The sequence below is a fragment of the Rhopalosiphum maidis genome, chromosome 1 (genome assembly GCF_003676215.2).
Source record: "Rhopalosiphum maidis isolate BTI-1 chromosome 1, ASM367621v3, whole genome shotgun sequence".
Classification (NCBI taxonomy): domain Eukaryota; kingdom Metazoa; phylum Arthropoda; class Insecta; order Hemiptera; family Aphididae; genus Rhopalosiphum; species Rhopalosiphum maidis.
The window spans coordinates 29,574,339-29,595,701 of NC_040877.1; the positions used below are offsets into that span (position 1 = coordinate 29,574,339).

The 21,363-nt window shown below is 27.1% G+C and overlaps 1 protein-coding gene and 1 long non-coding RNA gene across 5 annotated transcripts; one reads left to right on the forward strand and one right to left on the reverse strand.

Moving 5' to 3' along the window:
• Positions 1-10,421: 10,421 nt before the first annotated feature.
• LOC113548442 lies at positions 10,422-12,776 on the reverse strand. Of its 4 annotated transcripts, none has more exons than XR_003404885.1 (3): positions 12,047-12,776; positions 11,811-11,968; positions 10,422-11,701 (listed from the first exon to the last, which is right to left on the reverse strand). It is a non-coding gene; the product is annotated as an uncharacterized LOC113548442 (long non-coding RNA). The 4 variants fall into 4 exon arrangements; XR_003404887.1 differs by having other exon boundaries at positions 10,422-11,058; positions 11,614-11,701; positions 11,811-12,776; XR_003404888.1 differs by having other exon boundaries at positions 10,422-11,058; positions 11,587-11,701; positions 11,811-12,776.
• Positions 12,777-12,948: 172 nt separating this feature from the next.
• LOC113548441 (zinc transporter ZIP1-like) lies at positions 12,949-21,059 on the forward strand. The gene is made up of 2 exons (XM_026949322.1): positions 12,949-13,978; positions 20,441-21,059. The coding sequence occupies exons 1-2, from the start codon at positions 13,250-13,252 to the stop codon at positions 20,813-20,815; spliced, it is 1,104 nt and encodes a 367-aa protein (XP_026805123.1). The 5' UTR covers positions 12,949-13,249; the 3' UTR covers positions 20,816-21,059.
• The last annotated feature ends 304 nt before the right edge of the window (positions 21,060-21,363 follow it).

The following is a 21,363-nucleotide window of genomic DNA, read 5'->3' on the forward strand; positions in this document are numbered from 1 at the left end:
AATCTTCGATTTAATCGCAGGTCGTTCATATTTGAAAATTTAAAAAAACATAATTTAATAATAGCATGTAATAATATTAACTAATATTTAAAAATAAATGTTTTTGTATATTTTGGTAAATAAAATGCATGTTTAACAATTTTTTACTGCATAGAAATCCTAGCCCTAGTAATAACATTTTATGAGAAATCTTGTATTCAATTTTCAAGCATAATAAATTATTACTTTTTAAACTAATTACAAAATAATTTGCAAATTTTGGTACAATTATTTTAGAACTCGCTCTTTAGACAACTAAAAAAAATTTGTCCATGATGTATTTTTAATATTTTTCGATTTCTGTAAGAACAGCTATTATTTTGAACATATATTCAATTTTTTTTGATTAAACATAAAAAAAAAATCCAAAATCTTAAATGTTTTTAATAACTCAAAAATATCTAAATATTTATAAATTTATAAATTATCCATAGACAATGTTAATATAAATATTTAATGGAAAATCGTATCTCTACAGTCATTCAAAAAAATAAAAGACATTCAAAATAACAATATCACATATATCATATATGATATCTAGAGCTTTTTGACTATTAACTAGAAATCATGGTAAATCATCATCTGAAATCACTCTCTAAGTTAATACTTTACGTATTTTTACTGCTTCAAAAGGTGATAACAGAAAAAAAAAATCATAGTAAAATTAATAAATTATCATTAAACCGCACAGAATCTAAAAGAAGTATGGACTTTGTATAAAATAAATGATAATTTTTCAGCGTCCGTTGGTACCTTATACTTTTTATCTGATTTATTTTAGATGCAATATTATCATCCATAATTATTCATCATATGATGTAATAAAAATTAATAAATACTAATACTGTATATTGATCTATATTATAATATATGCTATAGGTAATATAATGTACTAGTGTAGATGTATGGTATATGTGTTACGTTTATGAGGCTAATATTCTGTTGTTTATCTACATCATTCAAAATTTTATGTATCATTAAATTCATAAAATATACAAATAAGTGATGATTAAAAAAAAGATTAATTTTTAATAAATATTTGAAATCTTCATAACTATTACCTTTTTAAATTACAACAAAATAACCAAGATTTATTTTATTATAAATGGGTAATTAATAAGCTATAAATTATATAAGTTATAAATTTAACTATTTTATATTCTGTGCGTATAGTGGAGGAATGTATTGATTTTACAATAATTTGTAGTTTTCACTTCAATCTTTAAGTAGATTTATTGATATCTGGTAGAAAATAGTAAATACCATATTTGATTGAGTTCTTTTAATAATTTAAAAAAAATACATAGCCACATAGACTACCATTTGTTTATTTTTGAAGTTCAAATTTTGTCAAAATTGGATCATTGTTGAAAATGATGATTTTTTTGTAATATTCTTAAACCACTTATCAAAAGTCCAACAGCCTTCATGACTCATCACGATAATCCTTAATAAAATCTCAAATTTTTATGATTATGTGATCCATAAATACTAATTTACATAGGTGCATAATACTATTTGTCAACTGAAAATTAAAATAAACTCAATGAAAAAAAAAAATTAAAAAACCAATCTGCAACTGTTATTATTTTATGAATAAGTAAATTCTCTGTTTGTAGTGTATCTAACAATTTGTATTTTATGTTTTGTTTTTAATTACTACAACTTACAAGTACCTATCCCATATACGATATACCTATTGTGCCTTTAGATGTTTGTAGATTGTATTTCTTATGAGAAAAATAAAATAGCTAGATTATTATTTTATAAAAAAATATTGCTAATTAGCATATTTTGTATAATTTTTTATTGACATTAATCAATACTGAAACACTAATACAATAGTAATTTGTAATTCTACTGAAATGAATAGCTGTGTGTACCCGCAGCAGGAATTTTAACTAAAAAAATGTTAGTGTTACATTGTATACGGTGTATTGAACTTTACCTAAGCTAACTATTTAAGAGTATAAATATAGCCATATTTCCAGTTTATACAACAAAAATGGAACAACAATTATGGTTTAAAACAAAAAAAAAATGTATAGGAACTAATATCATACATAAATATATAACGTATGTATGTCCTACAAATTACAATACAGTGGCGTATTTACGGGACCAAGAGGTATTTGTCATTGAAGATAAATCTCCAAAATATCTTTCTTGTTTTCTGACTTATTTTAACCACTAGAAAATATTTGTTCGTAAGTAAAAGGGTATTTTTATAATATAGAAATGTATGGTAGTTCGCTTTCAAATGTAAGTATGGACGACGAATGGTAAATATTATTATATTAAATAGCCTTTCTCGTATGTTATTATTGTTACCTATATCTCTTAGTTTAAGTAAAATCTACAAAAAAAAAAAAAAATGATAATATAAACTGAGAACTCACTTCTGTTGTATAGTTGTCTATAGGTAGCAATTATGCTCTGTCATTGACTATATCAATATAATGATGTGCTAAATGTGTGTTCAGTGGTAAATCATTGTTTATGAAAAAAACAATTCTAAACGAAGGAGATGAATGTATCAGCATAAATTTCTAAGGATAATTAATATTATATTATATATTTATTATTTATGTTATTATTAATATTGATAATAATGTACATCAATTTATGAAAGCATATGCTTAAAAAAAAAAAAATAAAGCTTAGAATAATTAATAAATTGAGAATTTTTTTTAAATTGTGCCTCATTATGCAAACCAAAATATTAATGCGTTTCTGAGGTTCAAAACTTCCTAAGTGCCACGGTCATTTCACACTTTAGTAGATAAAAACTAAAATAAGAATCCCGCTGAGTTCATTTCCGGTAGACATTATAATATACGATTCGAATTATTTGTTTTTCACCTTGTTGTTGTTCATATTTTGTTTCAATCACAGGTTGTGCTTATTTATTTGTACTTATTAAAAAAAAAAAAAGGTAGAACAAAAATTATAAATACCTATATAAAAACGTATAAAAGCATATTTAATGATTTTAATTAATTCAAATTCATAATAGTTTATCTCTATATTCTTAGTTAAAATTTTACTTGTGTTATTTTTCTAAAACCCAATTTCCTGTTATTAATTATATTTATTATTTTGCCACTATCAACAACCGTTTTAGGTGAAAAAAAATCATTGATTATCTAAGTGTATAGTGTACAATAATATATAACATAATCATTATATTATATTGATATAAACACGTTTTAGAATTTAATTCAAACTTTAAAATGACCATTTTCTTGTGTTTATTAGAGGTTATTCAAATAAAACAAGTTTATTAAAAAAATTTAGAATAATCAAACCATTATTATTCATTGAAAAATTAACCAGACATATGAAAGTTATAGACGATTAATGCTTATAATATTTTACTGTCAATATAATACAACTCATAATAATAATATATTACCTATAATAAACCAACGATGGCAGTTATTAATTTAGTCAAGAAAAATTAATTAAACATTATTACTATATACAATATTATTATAACAGCAGTCAGCAACAATATAATATTATTTGCTCGTCGAATGACCAATTTAAAACGGTGTAGAGACGCTGTCGTGGAATACATAATAATATAATATGTATATTTCTGGCACAATCTCAACGTGATATTATTTACGTTGGATAATCATACGGACATTCGGTGAATAGCGTAAGGCGCCAACACACTTTTAAAGATGTTTTAATATTTTTAATACCAACATCCTAGACCTTTATACGATATATATAGATAATTATTAATTTAGTTATTATACGACTGACCTTACTCTTTTTTAAGTTACATTTCCAGATTTCCTTATGAATTAATGAACCATGCTAACAGTTTTTAATACTATCTTAAAACTAAATAGAGTTTTTTTTATTATTATTATTATTATTTAAACATTTATTGAGCAGTTACATAATGACGTATAGTATTATACAAAGGAATTCGCTTAATATTCCTGTGAACATATCCAATACAACTAAAATAATAACTAAAAAAACTTTCCTCCTCGGCGGGGTTTATCCAATAGATGTGTGTATGAGTGTTGTCGTATAATGCGATTTTTATGTCAACGCGTCGTCAAATACCTAATAACAATAGTAATAAAATATCGTTTACGACACTGATATAGCGATTGACTGTTTTCAAAAGACGGTTTTCTACTCACTACTAACTAGACTCTTTTACGAGCCTAATTCAATTTTAATAATATACCGTTCAACCCAAATATTGATTTATTGTGAATACAAAACAAAATATCATTCATTTTTCACTTAAAAAATATTATTTATGAAACATTAATTATTTAATATAAACAGTTAACATAACTTTATTTTACTTATATTAATATATTTATTTCATAATGAATAATAAATAACAATTGGAAAGATGAAGATATTTAAATTTTATACAATATGTATTAGAATTAGATATAGAAAGAGTGAATTGCGAATTCTCCATTTTAAAACTCGTATGCGTATTAAACATGTGGAAATTTAATTTTTAAATTAAAAGTTTAAATGCGTTATGTTGATGTCAACATTAATATTTTAATAGTGTACATAGTACTGCAATGTATAATTTTATTAAAATATTAACAGCTAGGGAACACCCATTGGCCATTACAACGATAACTTTTCGTGACTTAAAAAGTCATAAAAATCCATGGTTTGAAAATTTAAAATAGTAGTTAAAATTATTATAAGTATCAAAAACCGTGAATTTAAATCAAATCAATTTGTATTAAGTGTTACTGCAAGATCTTTGTTTTAACCGTATAATTAATCCAATAATAAACATTTCATTACCAACACGTAATATTTTTCAAGGAAATAAAATTTTGAGCAAATATACAATTCCGATAAAATGTAATTCAGTTACAACATAATATTTTTCCATAAAAAGACGGTTAGTTTGATTTTTAATGCATGATTGAATAATAATGGATAGTCAATACTTTCACGGTCAATTTTATTTAATATAAAAAAAAGTTATTGCTAACGTTATTGGTCTGACATTTCATTGTTTAAAATAAATCGTTAAGACAATAATATAAAAAAATATATTTCTTTACAATTTCAATATTGAGACTAAATGAGCAATAAGTAATTGTAAACGACTCGCGTATTATAAATCTGACACAGAATAAATTTATTCTGTGGATTTGATACAAATAGAAAAATGATTATCGTCCGCCGACTTCAAGGAGCACGCGTTTAATTGTTTTTCGGTATGTATATTATGTTACGGACAATAGTTGAAATTGGTGAGACCTAAGAAATAACTGCTCAAAACACGAACTGAACTGCGTCATATTGCGACTTTTGACCGGGAAACGTATAGCAGTGACCAACATAATTTGGGAAAAATAGTAGCAAATAAATATTTGAATATTCCATAGTATTATAAAATAGTACATAATAGTACATAATATATATAATATAATGTAAATAAATAAATAAAATATAAATATTTCAAAAATATATTTTAATATAATGTATTTTTATTATTATTGATCAATTTATTCAATAATAATTAGATAACAAATTTGATTATGATATATTTTTTTTTATTTTTTTTTTAATTAATACTTTTTATAATTATAATACTATAATATAATACAATTACATGTATTTTATCTTTATTAATGTATACCTAATAATAAAAAAAAAAACCATCGTGTCTCGGTACTATTAAATATTATTACAGTTATACATTATATAAACATCATTCAAATTATGTTGATCACAACTAGGTCTGCCCGAAAAAAGTCGAAATATGACGGTATGTCCTGCACTCCTGCAAGTGGCAAGTACTATTTACAGTTCTCGTTTTGCCCGGTTTCGACTTTTACCCGCCGTAACATGTTACTTTTATACGACTTAGGTGCAGCTGTAATGAAATGGCGGTTACCTATGTTTTTGCATAATAATACAATATATAATATCTACGCAGAAACCGTGGTTATGCCTGTATAAACGATATTTTACCTTCGAACACTGTGTAAAAGCATTTTTTCGATCCGATCATACAGACTTATCTACCGACTCTTTATTCAATTTTAATGTTATACCATCATTGGTTACGATATAATGCCACTACATCAAGTCATCAATATAGATCTCATGATGTGGTTGGTCAATGAGACCACCATTTATCATAACTTATTTTAATATTATAAATTATTGTTACTACTTGTATTATATTTATTCTATCTTACCTATAACTTATTATTATTGAATTATTATCATGTTTAAACTTCTGTATATGTTATTTAAATTTAAAATTGATCATTGTTTTAAATTGTTGTATAGGGCTTCACCCATTAGTATATTATAAATAAATATCAGATGTATATCTATATCAAGGCCGTAACTGGAAATTAATTTTAGGAGGAGTTTTAAGCTAAGAAATTGTGTTCTAATTTGTATTATAATATTTTATAGGTTATTTTACTACCACATAATATAACAGGAAAAAATTTGGGGGGAGGTACCTCCTCCAATAAGTACGGCCTTGATCTATATAAGTAATATAAAACGACAATAATTAATAATAATATTATACATACACAATTTGCAAATGTAATTAATTTATTTATTAATTCAAATTAAATACCTACAAAGAAAATCCTCGGACCACGTGTATAACGTAAATGTTTTAATGTAGTTTCTCTTGAATTATACAAACCTATACAAAACTATGCACATATACACTGCGTGCTACTGCAGGACGTATTAATTGGTATGGTTAGTATTGGAGAGTGACAGCCCTATAGGTGGTATTTATTTTATACGGACAGATGCCTGTGTTAGAAATGAATTATTATAATTTATTATATAATTATTAAATTTACTTAATATAGGTACATAAAAACGTTTAAAAATCTCTCCTAGGAGTATACCATACATGAATAACTGTCTATCGGATAGACTCTAACCCTATACAAGACACTTATAAATAATCTAGCTAAGGGATAACGAATGTATTTTTTTGAACCAATATGCCATGCATATAAAACATTTTGATTGGATATGGGTCAAACAATTTTTTTGTTTTACGAACAATTTAATATATATTTAAAGTATAAATGTAAAATTATACATACGTATAATAATGTTGTATGTTACGTTGCGCTAATCATTAGTTTTTATATTTATTATTTTTTTGTTTTGTTTTTTAGATGAATGATCATTTTTGGACAACTGTAAGGCCAAAGAGACATACATGTCATAGTTTATCAATTTCTGATTTAGTCCATTTATAAAAAGGCCCAAATTAAAGGTGATAACAGAGGGCTTGGTCTTAGGATCCATCTCTTGTAAGAAAAGAGTTTTATTAATGCATAGGTCATTTTGAACACATATCTAAAAGAAAATTCAAAATATAAAATGAAAAATTTTTGTAATATGACGAAAAATTACTAAATTTAATTAATTTTTATTTGATAACAATAAAATAAAGTTTACGAATTTGTGAAGCATATATTGTAAATTAATTTCTAGATTTTGCAAATCAATATATTATTTGTGACGAATTTTATGCATTTTCTTTTACGATTTATTTTTTACAAAAAAATGTGTATTTATTATTTACATTATTTCACCAAACATATACTCACTTTAATTTTTTCCCTTTAATAATGAATTTATTCTTATTTTTGAAATTTTTTTTTTCCAAATTATTATTAAAAACAATTTTCAATTCTCTAGATTTATGTATTATCTATTTAAGGAGCGTCTTGTTTTGAAACTTCTGTTTCTCAAATGAAAATCCTTTTTTTATGATGATGTACTTAATTCAAAATTTGATATGTTTATATTAAGTCCTTGAAATGGTTTTACAAAAATATAAAATAAAGTAAATATTGGATCTAGTATATTTAAATATTTTATTATACTTAAACCATTTTATAAATCATAAATACTGGTTACAGATTATTATCAATTTTTAAGATGTGCGCGGTGAATCATTCTCTACATTTTATTATTATTATTTTTTTTTTTTTTATAGTAATAATATGTTAATTTAATTTTTTATTTATAATTTTTGCGCGGGCTCTTCAAGAACCCAAATGCCTGAGCTCCAGAACCAAACGCGTCACTGATCCTTTTCCACAGTCGTGAAGGTCCTCCATATTATAGATTTATTTTATTCACAAACAACCGGATAACCATGATATTTCCCGTCATCAGTCGAAGAAAGTGGTAGCTACCAACTGTTTTCTCCGTCTGATTTTCAATGGATAACAGTTTAGGATCATTAATGTTTTCCGATTGCCGTTTATGAGCACCGCATATTGTGTGACCATTGCAATGAAATTCCGAGGAAATGATCCTCGTTAACATATATTTGTGAACCAAGTCACTTTTAGTCCGACGAAATGTGACAGATGTTTCTTGGAGATTACATGCCAAAGGTGTGCCAAGGTTAGTTACAAATTAGTCTTTTATTAATTTGCTATTTACAAGTTCCTCATATCACAACGTCTCTGCAACCGTTATTTAGAATTTATTTTATTTGTGCATAATGTATAATAATAATATTATATTATATTGAAAAATAGATTTAGAACATACTTAAACATAAAATCATAAAAAAAAACATATAGACTTGTAAAATAAAAATATCACTTTAATAAAATACTAAACGTTTTCATAAACGCCACAAGAAAATAATAAATTTAGTAAAAAATAGTTTATTTAAAATGTTTAATTAAATTAACTATTTTTCAATTTTAATGGCTTAAGTATAAAATAATAACTACCGCCAACGGTTAAAAAACAATAGCTATTTAATTATTGAGATAAAAGTATGATTATAATTAGCTATTATTTAAGAAATACAAATAAAAGCTGATTAATTTATATTTTCTGTAATAGATAACTAATAACTAATAAGTATGTATTATTATAACTTAATACATATCCATTTTTTATTTTCTCTATATTACCGTATTAGTTTAATGAGAAGGTACTACACTCAATCCTGAACAATCCATAACCATTACGGCAGTAATATTATAATTTATGTTTATCATTTAAAGTTTATATTTTGATTCCGAAAAATAACTGGTTAATATTATTACGTAGTTGTCTATGATTAAAGCACATGTCCACAGTTCACGTGTTTACCCATCACTGGTCACCTATATCTACAATTTTCAGTGAAATGTATAATCAGTCATACAGATAAAAATGTATTAATCAACATTGGGAGAGAAATTGTTTTATTTTATTTAAGCATTCCTGTTTTAAAATAATGCATCATTGCCATCATTACAGCAAAAGGTGATTCACATAAACAGATGAACTGTATACCTAGTAATTTGATTGTCGTCTTACGTTTGTTCATAGGTAGGTTGGTTATAAATTAAATAAACTTTTTCTAAAACGCGTCCATTATGATAATACATTTTAAAATAATAAGTAGGTAGGTATGTTTACCACATTAAGTAATGAGTATTAGTATCATATTTTGTGCCTATGTAATATTTAAATTAAAGCAAAAAAAAATTAAAATCATAAAGATTCGGTAAAAAATATTCACAAAAAAATTATTAGTAACAATTTATATAAGTTTTAATTGAAATATTAAATTGCACGCATTGGTTGAACTAGATTCAATGTAAAGTAGGTACCTATTACACTAAAATTATACATAATATGGATTTATATTTCATACTTACCAAAATATATTTTAATATTTATAATTAGGTGCTAGAACAAAATATAGTTTTAAAATTTGCATACATAGGTACACATTTTGTTTTATAATAGGTTACGTATTACGGTCATGTTATATTTACTAAAACTGATAAGAATTAATATAACTGTTTAAAATCATAATACTATCTTTCCATATTTATACAGTTAATATATTTATACCTATTAATAAAATAAATTATAGTTTATTCGTTTCTCTAATCGTCATAGTGTAATATTACAAATATTGAATGACTTTTGATTATTGGTTAATAAATTAATGACTTGTGTAATAATTGTGTAATCATGACGAGAAAAACATTCACATATTATAGATATATATTTTAAGTAGGTAAATAAGTATACATTTTTTATATTAGATAAAAATATAGTTTAAAATGCTTTAACAATTATATTATAAAATGTAAATACATTTAATTAAATTTAAACAAAAAAAAAACAAAGTCTCCATACGAATAAAATAATGGATATAATTTTTGTTGACCGAGTTCATTTATTTAATTGATTCCTGCATTTTTCTACTGGTTAAGTATACTTGACTAAACATAGATGTATGTATATTTAAATATTTAATCAATCACTTTAATTGAATAAATACCTTTAAGTTATTAATTAATATGTGACAATATTACAATAATAATATAAGTATAAGTACACAATAAGATAATATTATATCAAAATTAAATGATATTACCTACCTAGCTAATTAATAATTATTATTAATCGTTAAATGATTAAATAAATAATATGTTATTGCAGTTAAGACTAAGTATGTATGCACGTATAAAGCTATATTTTACGATATAAATATAAAGATACTTTTTATCGTTATCTAATCAAACTAGTCGAAAAAAGTGTTATGTAATAGAAAAACATTAATCTATAGGTAGGTAACTATATACTAACTAGTATACTAAAAACTATACCTACGTAAAGCGTATAGACACTCGATTAACCTACTCGATAACACCATGACGCGTGGTATCAATATTTTTACATACCTACCTATTTGTAGATTAGTTAAAAACGAAATCTTAAACTTATGTTTTATTACTTAGTAGACAATTATTAACGTTAAAAGGGTTCTCTTTGTTGCAGAATACGCAATGTTGCATGCTTGCATATCATCAAACTGAAATATTAAAAACGTTGTTGTAAACATAATTAAATACACGCTAGACATATATTATATTAATTGTATAAAAATCCCGCACGTCTGGATAGGTTATGCTGATATTTTCTTTGAAGTCGTGTATTCAGATAGGTGCACGTCGTATTACTCGTATTATATGAATACTGTAGAAAAAAATAAAATATAATATATATTATATATCAGTTGGTAAACAATAAAAGTCGATAATTTTATTGTTAATAATCCGAGTATGCATATTATGTTATTATTACTTATTATATTTTATTATAGTTAGGAATCTACGAGTTTTTTCAAGTCACTCGTAATCTATTACCACGCGCAAAACAGTGGAAAAAATAACTAAAGAATATTATTGAATTCAATAACAATATGCCATTGAACGACTAATGTCACAGTAAATGCAGTGTCATAATAATTTTATAATAACTTCGATAAACACGCAGTGCGCTTGCCGCTTATTTACAAAAAAGTATCTTCCTGGGTCCAGTTGACGAGAAGTTAAAACGGCACAAACCCTATGTACGTGAACGCAATGCAGGAGCAGAATGCAGTCAAGAGTTTCCCGTGAGGGATTATTTATCTACATTGAGAATAGGAATATGACAAGTTGGCGGGTTAAAAATAAATATATTAATACATTATTTAAATCGAGTTTGTGAAGTGGTACTTACGTTAGAAAATATAATATTATATGTTACCAGGAATCCTTTGCTCAGTTTGCTCGTGTAAAACTCCATTCGGTGCGCAGGGTGCCAGGATGGCAATGAGCACGACGCGTACCGTTGCCTATAATAATTAAATATTTCATCAAATCATGTAATAATAATAGAAGTAAATGTATAAATAATAAGCAGAGTATTCAGTGAGTGGCCGTGAGGGTTAAGTATTATTATACCTCTATATCTTTGAAATTTGTTCGACCATCTGTTATGACTGATTTACACAAACACTACTGGAACAATAAGTACATGCGCACGTCTTATGACTTATTAAGTAATATAGTAAAAATTACTATAAATTTATATACTTGTTCTTATGACGAATATATATAGACTTCAGGTATATAAAAACATATAAACAATTAATATAGGTATTATAGACAAACTGTAAATAGTTGGTGGTGTTAAATACTTAGATATATAGTTTGTGCATCTTTTTTAGGATGTCCTCTCAAAAAAAAATTCTGTATTTGAATAAAAAATATCAAAATATTCTGGTCAGTACTTATCTCTACCACGTGCTGGCCGCTGGGTGTCTGAGCTTACGAGGATTGTTGTAGCTAGTACTTAGTAACTAAAATATACCTGTGATTCAATTGATTATTATGGACTTTTTTTATACTGCGAACGAAATCTATTATTATTATAAATTTGTAAATTAAAATTGTATTAAAACTAAGAATAATACGTACAATCGTTTTAGAATTATAACTAGTTATTTGTTCCTTTTAATGTTAGTTTGTTAGACGTGAAAGACGACGACGACCAATTTATGACGCAATATTATAATAACGTGTTTGCATAGTGTATGTGGTTAAATGTCGTACAGGAATTAAATAAAAAAAAACGACCGATGTTGTTTCCAAAAAAAAAAAAAAAAAAATTTCCCAACCGAACGTGTCGGAACGCGTTTCAATTCAATGTCACGTGTGTATGTATACACTATACATTATATATAGCGTGTAAGCGTAAGCAACTATAATAGTAACGGTGATGATGATGAATAATGATAAAAAATAATAACAACAACAACGATAGAGACAATAATAGACACGACGCGCGCAGTAGTATCATAGTATTAATATTATATTATTGCTTGTTAATAATATTCTACTGACTGTAAATAATACTGTATAGGTGTAGAGGCGTGTTGGTTGCATCGACCGTGCGAGCCGTGTGCGCGACGCCACCGGTACAGTGCGTATAGGACTGAACGCCGCCGATAAATAACAATATCGTCGAGTGCGACAACGTGCCGGTACGCGGACGCGATTAGATCTGTTGGGCGCGCGCGGTCGTCTTATCTCGCGGCCACTATTATTGTGTCTGCGCGCGTGTGTGTGTGTGCGAGTGTGTGTGCGAGTGTGTGCCTGCCGAGATATACCCACACTCGGACGATCAGACCCACACACGCACGTAGGTACGCAGTGTCTGTTCGGCGGCGCGCGTACAACGTCTCTCGTGTGGTTGCACGGCGGGCTAGCTGAAGCCAACGGGTTCGTGGTCGCGGTGGGTGCCGGGCCGTGTCCGAGGAATACACGACGACAACAAGAACGAACGGTACAAACACAGATAGAACATATTTACGTGCAGACGTATAGTGACGGCGAGCACGATGGCGGCGGCGGCGGCGGCGGTGGATAAGGACGAAAACGCTTCGTCAGCGGTGCTGGCGAAAATACTGGCCATGGCGTTCCTGGGCGTGTCTTCGTTCGTGGCCGGCAGCACGCCGGTGTGCGTGTTCGAGCGGCTGGGAATCCGGCGACGGGCGCGCGGCGCCGCCAACACCGCGCTCCGGTTGATACTCAACTTCGGCGGCGGCGTGCTGCTGTGCACCACGTTCCTGCACCTGTTGCCCGAGGTCCGGGAGGGCGTCGAGCAGCTGATCGCCGACGAGACGCTCGACTCGAAATCGCCCGTGTCCGGCCTGCTCGCCGAGCTCATCATGTGCACGGGTTTCTTCTTCATGTACTCGATCGAGGAGCTGGTGCACGGGTTCGCGGGCGGTGACTGTCATGCGCACCACAGCGGCCACAGCACCGCGGACCAGGGTCAGGCCGATGACGCCGGGGTGCCGCAACAGCGCCGAGGCGACGCGGCGACCACCGCCGGCCAACCGAACGCCGTCGGGTATGACAAGATGGACGCGGCCGGACGGGTGGCCAACTACAACTCGTGCATGTCTTCCGTAGAGCTGGCGGCGGCCGTCAAGAAGTCGGCGCCGAAACCGGTGCCGGCCGCCGCGTCCGAGTCGGTCGTCCGCGGCTTTTTGGTCGTCGGCGCGCTCAGCATACACGAACTGTTCGAGGGCCTGGCCGTCGGTCTGGAGAAAAATTCCACGCAGGTCAGTCGCTCGACTTACGTACATTTCACGATGTTTTTTTTTACAATCGATTTTACCATCGATATACCGATGCACGCACTGTGCATGCTGTATATTATTATTATATTATTGCGTTTGATTGGATTCTGTTGGTTAAGTGTTGAAGTACTGCAGCTGATACGCAGCTTTGAAAATCATCTATAAATACGTATATTAATACTCGATCCGTAAAAGAAATACATTAGATTTTTTAATTTTTTTTTTTTTTTTTGCTTTAAATTTGTTTAATATCGTATATTTGTATAGCACATCATTATTTCGCGTAACTTAACTTTTCCCATCTGTTCTCCTCGTATGAATTTTCAGTAGAGTATAAGTCACTGCTACACACTCCGCACAGATAAAAAATATTTTAATCGTGAGAGGAAAATGAGCATTTAGGATCAAAGGTATTTCCAAGTTTGTTATAAAATTGGTGGACTGCTTAAATATAAGGACTATTATATTATAATACACGTGTACCTATGTTGAATTAAATTTATGATTTATATAAATTTTAAACTATTCATAGGCTAAAAAAATAATTAAAGTTTCTACCTACCCAACTTACATTGTTTTACGTAGATTATATTTTTATTTTAGGTTTTAATGCACGTACATGGATAATATATCCATTTATAACTTTTTATTTTAGGTGATCATTGATTTACTGATTTAATACTTTGAAAAAGTATTTAAAATACCATTTACTATCAGAGTACTTTTTAAGACTGCTAGTACTGTAGTAGATATAATAAACTCGTTCGGTGAGGTGACCCGTTATCATTACATAAAATCGTGTGTTAAATTATTTTCACGGTCATATTAAAATCTAACGAAATTGACCTCACTATTTTTCTTGTACAATTCTATTACTTGAATTATATGACGTACTTATGTCTAAGTATTGGTAGTTCTCAGTTGGTCAGTTTTCAATTCAATACGAATCAAATATATTTTCAAAACATATTCCGAGAGCAAAAACAATATAATTTTAATGTAGTTGTTAAGGGTATAGATAAATAATCGGTAAAAATTGATTTTTTTAATAAAATACATGCTCTAAAATAAAACTGGTTCAATGCTTCTTTGTGAATTATAATTTATAGGTAGGTACCTCACAATTGTCTATCAAATATGTAAAATGTAAATATAGTTAGGTATACATTGTACAAAACACAAAACGCACTTTATCTACACAGACATTAATCTATTGTTGGTTATAAAAAACAACAGTACGCTATACGAAATAAACATAATAATCAGAATTTAAAAAATATCGTTATAATCTAAATAAATTTTTTTTTTAGTAGGTAACTCGTAGCACTTACAAAATATATGCCTATTCAAAATTTAATTAAGTTTCGGATAAAATATTTAGATTATAATATTGTAGCTGTATAGGAATAAAATAGGAACAGTAATTATTTAAACATCTTACCTAAGCCATTTACGATATTATACGCATTTACGATTTACAGTATGTTGAAAGAAATATTAAAAAAATAGAGGTTAAAGTTTATTTAACGTATTCTATAATACTTCTACAATCAATACATTTGTTTTAGTAGGATTAAAATGAGGTCGAATCAAGAAATTATAATAATGGAAATACAGTTTCTAAGAACAACTGTCAGCTGGTTTAATAAAAAGTGGCAAAGTTTGTCTAAAAACAAATGTATCATTATTAGTTAATATTTATTACCATCGTTGCAGTATTGTATGTATATATTTGCAACGATATTAATTGTTAAATGCTTTAATAATTTAATACTTATTCAATGTTTAGTTTATAACAAAATGATATATACAGCATTTTGACCTTTTTTACTTCCTAAAAGTGTTTTTGAAAATTAAAACACAGTTTTATACCACATGTTCTTAATTGTAATTTGGAATATCACTATAAATACCCATCACAATATATCTAACCTACCTATTATTAATTAAACGTTTAACCTCCTAATAGTCCCGTTACACTATCTATTACAATTTAAAATATAGGTAATGGAAATTTTCTTTATCCACCTTTCGTCGATAGAATAAAGTTATAAACGCATCGTACCCGACCGCAACCACGTAAGTGGATGTGCGAAGTAACCACATTTAGCGAACTAAGGTTGCAATGATAAAACACTTAGTCTTCAATTTTTAGATCTATGATTGGAAGTTCTACAAAACTACTTATGTCATATCTTTAGATTTATATGACTATCGTTTATTAAGACATGTTGTTTCCAATCTTTTTAATGCTATTTTATGCTAAGTACCTCGAAATAAATTGTGACTATATGTATTTAAAATATCTTTATAATACCTTTGTGGGATTTGGTATTACATTTTTCGACGTTTTAGCAGAGTAAACATTTTTCATTGATTTTTTTTTCTAGAAATGAAACTAAAAAATATTAAAAATATAACTTAGAAAGAGTTAGAAATTAAAATTTCAAGTTACTACAGTTATTCGTTATTTTAATTACAACAAAATAATAACAATTATTTGAGGAGAAATAGTTATTTTACGAATATGCAATTTTGTAAGAATTTGAACTTTAAAGTTTTAAACTCACTTAAAAACGTATTGATATCAGATACAAAAATAGAATTTTTTATGAATATTTTACTACAGAATACTCGTAGTTTGAAAATTTTCGAGATTTTACGAATTTCGTTGAAATTATATATTTAAACATCATCTATAATGTGATTAGTCATTTTCGTTTTTAATTTATAAATGAATAACTTATAACAAATCTTATAATACATTTTCAAGCATTTTTACCCAACAAAGAATTTTTTAAAACACTTAGTATAATCTTCATCCAATTTTTATCCGAAACCACTCTCAATGTTAAATATCAAAACTGTGTTTTAACTACTTATCGCTGTCTAGTAGTTACTATATACTAAGTAATACACAACAACATAACACATCATTGTAAAATCAATATATTCATCGCTCCGCTCAGAAGCTTAAATACAAATTTAAGCATTTTATAAACAATATTTTAACTACTAATTTATAATTTTAATATAATATTAGGTGGTAAATATACTATTTTTTTTTTATGTATGTAGGTAGTAGGTATAAAAGCCAAATTTAAACACAACGCTTGAGTTTTTGGAATATAAACAATTATAAGTATTCAAACGTTAACTAGCTATAATTGATTTTAAGCATTATATATTTATATTATAGTCTTTATACGTTATACCTAATAGTCTAGTCAATATTCAATAATATAACAATTAAAATGTGTACTGTTTAATTAGTTTATTATAGGTATTTAAACTTAAAAATATGCGATTATATTATTTAAAACCTGTTGAAACTTGAATGAAAAGTGAAATATAAGTATTAAACCCTCTTATAAAATATTATTGTTTCTAGATAAAAATAAATAAATTCTCAACTTAAATGATTATTTTTATAAGTGCTTTATTATAAAACAATGCTTTTTACTGCAATCGTCTATAAGCTAATAAATAATAACCTCAAAAATATATATGCTGCAAGCATGTTTTTGCTTTGTTTAATGACGTCTGGGCCTGACTCTCGATATTTCAAGAGGCCTTAGATAATATATGCCTATGATTCGTGAAATAAACTTCACGATGTTAATGAATTTATTGCTAATCAACATCATTCTCCGTATTCATTATCGGCGTAGGTATGTTTAAAATTGTTTTTGTAATTTTTAATTTCAAATCGAACTTTATTTTTAAAACAGTCAAATCACATTTGAGAGTTTTATTAGTAATAAAAATTATCTAGTAATGTTTGATGTAAGTTAACTTTTATTTTTCATTAAATTATTAAAATTTCACAAATGTTTATATATACATTATATAAATACAATATACAATAATGATAATTTAATAAATACATATTTATCAAATATTAATTATCAATGCGCAATGACACAAAAATGATGTGATATTGAAATCAGCTAACATTATAATATATTTATAAGATATACCCATGTTGTTTTCAGTGTTAAAAGCGGTAAACATCACGCCACCACCTAATATTGTATGATCAATTTTTTAACCTTAATTGCAAAAATGCTATCCAAAATGTACCTGAAAAATCCTATTTTATCCATTTATTTTAGCTATAAATAAAATGTATAGGTATATATTATTTATTTGCTCCTATTTGGGGATAACACTTAAATTTTATTATCATATGAAGTATAGGCTATAAAATTGTAAATAATTAAGTAGGTAGTTGACAATTTTAATGAGTGGTTTAAGCTATGTAATTTTGTTATAAGCGGTAGGTATATAAAGAGTACGATAACGAGTAAATACTTAAAAGTACAACTACGATATTCTTAAGAAGCAAAAACAAATGATTATTATCATTTATCACTAAAATATAATGAACAGTGATTGTACATAAGTACAACATATCTATTGCATAAATACAGCAGCTCAAAATAATACTGACTCGTGTTATTGAAGGTTAGTTACGCAAATTATTATTTTTGTGTAGGCCTTTTTTAATCATATATTTACATCAAAACTATTAAATAGTATAAAATTCTTTTTTCTGTACAGAGAAAACTCCAGAAATTTAATTTTGACTGAGGCAAGTCATAATAATATCATATCATATAGTATATTTTATATTGCCTATTATAGATTTTTATACTTCATAGTATATAAATAAATACATACCCCTAACTACACACTTGTACGTGTCTATAAAAGACAAAGGTATACAATATGTTTTTTCTTAATAATTTTGTTTTTAACAATATACATTTTTTTTAGAATTATGGGCTTGAAGGGAGGACGCGACCACTAAGCGCCCCTGAAGCTGCCCCTGCAGGTTCTGAATGTGTGTAAATTTAATTACCACACATCTTTTCAAAACTAAATATAAATTAAAAATCATAAAATGACCCTTTATTTTAACAATAAATCATGTTTTTGCATTAGGCTTCTTTTTAACGCATTGTTATGATATCATAATATGTCATATATTAATGTAATACAATTTAATTATTGTACATATCATAGTATAGACTATGGAGTAGTACAGAATGTAGAGAAAATTTTAAAAAAAATTAGTTAATTATTTAGAAAAAATATTTACTAATTGCTGACAAATAAATATTTCAAATCAGTTAATGTCCCTATCTTAAAATTAATATTTACATTTACAGACTACATTATACACTATACATCTATTAAAAGTCTTATTTAAAAATGTTGACTTGTAATAGTTATAAAATATTGTTATTTTAATATACTTGGGATAATGGGATATAAGTAATATAATTCAAAATATAAGGTATCAAATAAGTTATTTTACTCAAATTATCATGTCAACCAAAACCTTAAAATATCTTATAAAATTACAAACTTAAAAATATAAGTATTCATTCACAATTTAAATTGTGCAGTTATCCGATAATGTCATGGTAAACTACCCATATCTTATCTAAACAAATAATTGTATTTAAATATTAAATGTATTTGGTACATATTATAACTGATACTCAATATATTCAAAATATTTTGAAAATTATATTATAAATAGAAATAATGGTATCATAAATGTTTGATAAAATTTCAAATATCTACAATCATTCGTTTTTGAATTATAATCAAATACAAAATCTATTTTGTCAAATACTAGTTTTGTGTAAAAATTTAATTTTTCATTAATTTTTTGCTTTGTTTTTCTTGATTATTTTTAAGTGTTAGAAATATTTTACTCTTTATCTTAAACTAAATCCAATTTACTACCAGAAACTACCTCCTAGGGTTATAAATTAAGCATTTTTATTATCCAATAGGTGATGACAGACACAAAAAAATACATTATTGTAAAATCCAATATAGATAGGTACATTAATTTTTGACCGTACTACCGTAAACATGTCCAGTTATTTACTTTCTTTTTGACATTTTGTTTTAATTTTTCAATATAAAACTCGTTGTATATTATATTGTAGAACAATTTATACTTTTATCAATGGCGTTATTTAAAAATTTTGTTTTAATAATGAATAGAAATCTTGTTTATTTTTCTATTTTATTTCTTAATTTCTCGTTAAGTAGTTGCAATGCTCAATAGCAGTATCAATAGCCAATAGGTAACGAGAAATCTCAACTATAAATTATATATATAAGTATTAGTTAAATAAAATATTAGATTTATCAAATTTTACTCATTTAGACTTTAAGGAACAACGTTATTATACTTTCTATAATATTTTATAGCTTATTTAGTATATTTCACAGTTTATAAATAATTTGTATACAAAGTTGGTGTTACGTAAGATTAAGCAATGAATAATTACAACAATTTAACTTAAAGAAAACTTAAAAAAACTGCAACAATATTATTAATTTACTCCTTACTCAAATGTTATGTAGTGTATACATTTTATACAGAAATTAACAATAACTTTAATTTTCGTTTTATAGGTTTGGTCACTTACTGTGGCCGTTGCATGCCATAAGCTGGTCATCGCTTTTTACGTCGGATTACAGATGCTTTCAGACAGGACAAAGCCATTGCTAGCGCATTGTTCAATATTGCTTTTTGCTGTCACATCTCCGATAGGTATTGGCGTAGGCACTTTAGTCAGCAATCTCGAAGAAACAAACAGTGTGGTCCTATTTTCAGTCGTTTTACAAGGATTAGCTACCGGCACGTTGATGTATGTGGTGTTTTTTGAAGTGCTCAAACCGTCACCTGGAAATTTACAAATTAAACAAAGAATATTACGACTAATATTTATTGCTATTGGTTTTGTGTCAATGCTTTCCATCCAATTGCTTATATCCGAATCCGAATAATATTTCTCAACTAATTTACATGGACCTAAACAGATAAATGTATCTATTTGTGTTAGATAAGTATATATGACTATATTATGTCCATCTGTTCATTTATCTACCTACCTATACAATTATCAATTGGACGTTAGATACTAAGATATTATGTATTATTATATATCATAATACTTTACTATTTATGATAATAATATATTAATATATTATATACATCATGAAGGGAAGTAAAATGTGAAAATACTTAGAGGCTTAGAGTTAAAAATAAATATAATGAAATAATAACTAATAAGTCGTATTTTTGAAATATACAGAATATAAAATTAATCTATAAAACATGATCAATTGAATCTTAATTAATTATGTGTTTAATATTCAAATGATAAATACAAAAAAAAAAATCATATTACATTAAAACAATTATTATTTATCAGTTGGGTATCCACTTTATCAAATTGATTCACGTTTATGTTAATAATATGTTATTCGAATTTAATTCAAAGGAAGTTGTTCATATTGGTAGTTTTCAATTTATTGGCCTCTTAGTATCAGTA

Excerpts from the sequence above, each read along its gene's own strand:
- LOC113548441 (XM_026949322.1), top strand. The coding sequence starts at position 13,250 with ATGGCGGCGGCGGCGGCGGCGGTGGATAAGGACGAAAACGCTTCGTCA. Across the intron at positions 13,979-20,440 it reads TGGAGAAAAATTCCACGCAG|GTTTGGTCACTTACTGTGGC; the intron begins GTCAGTCGCTCG and ends TTCGTTTTATAG.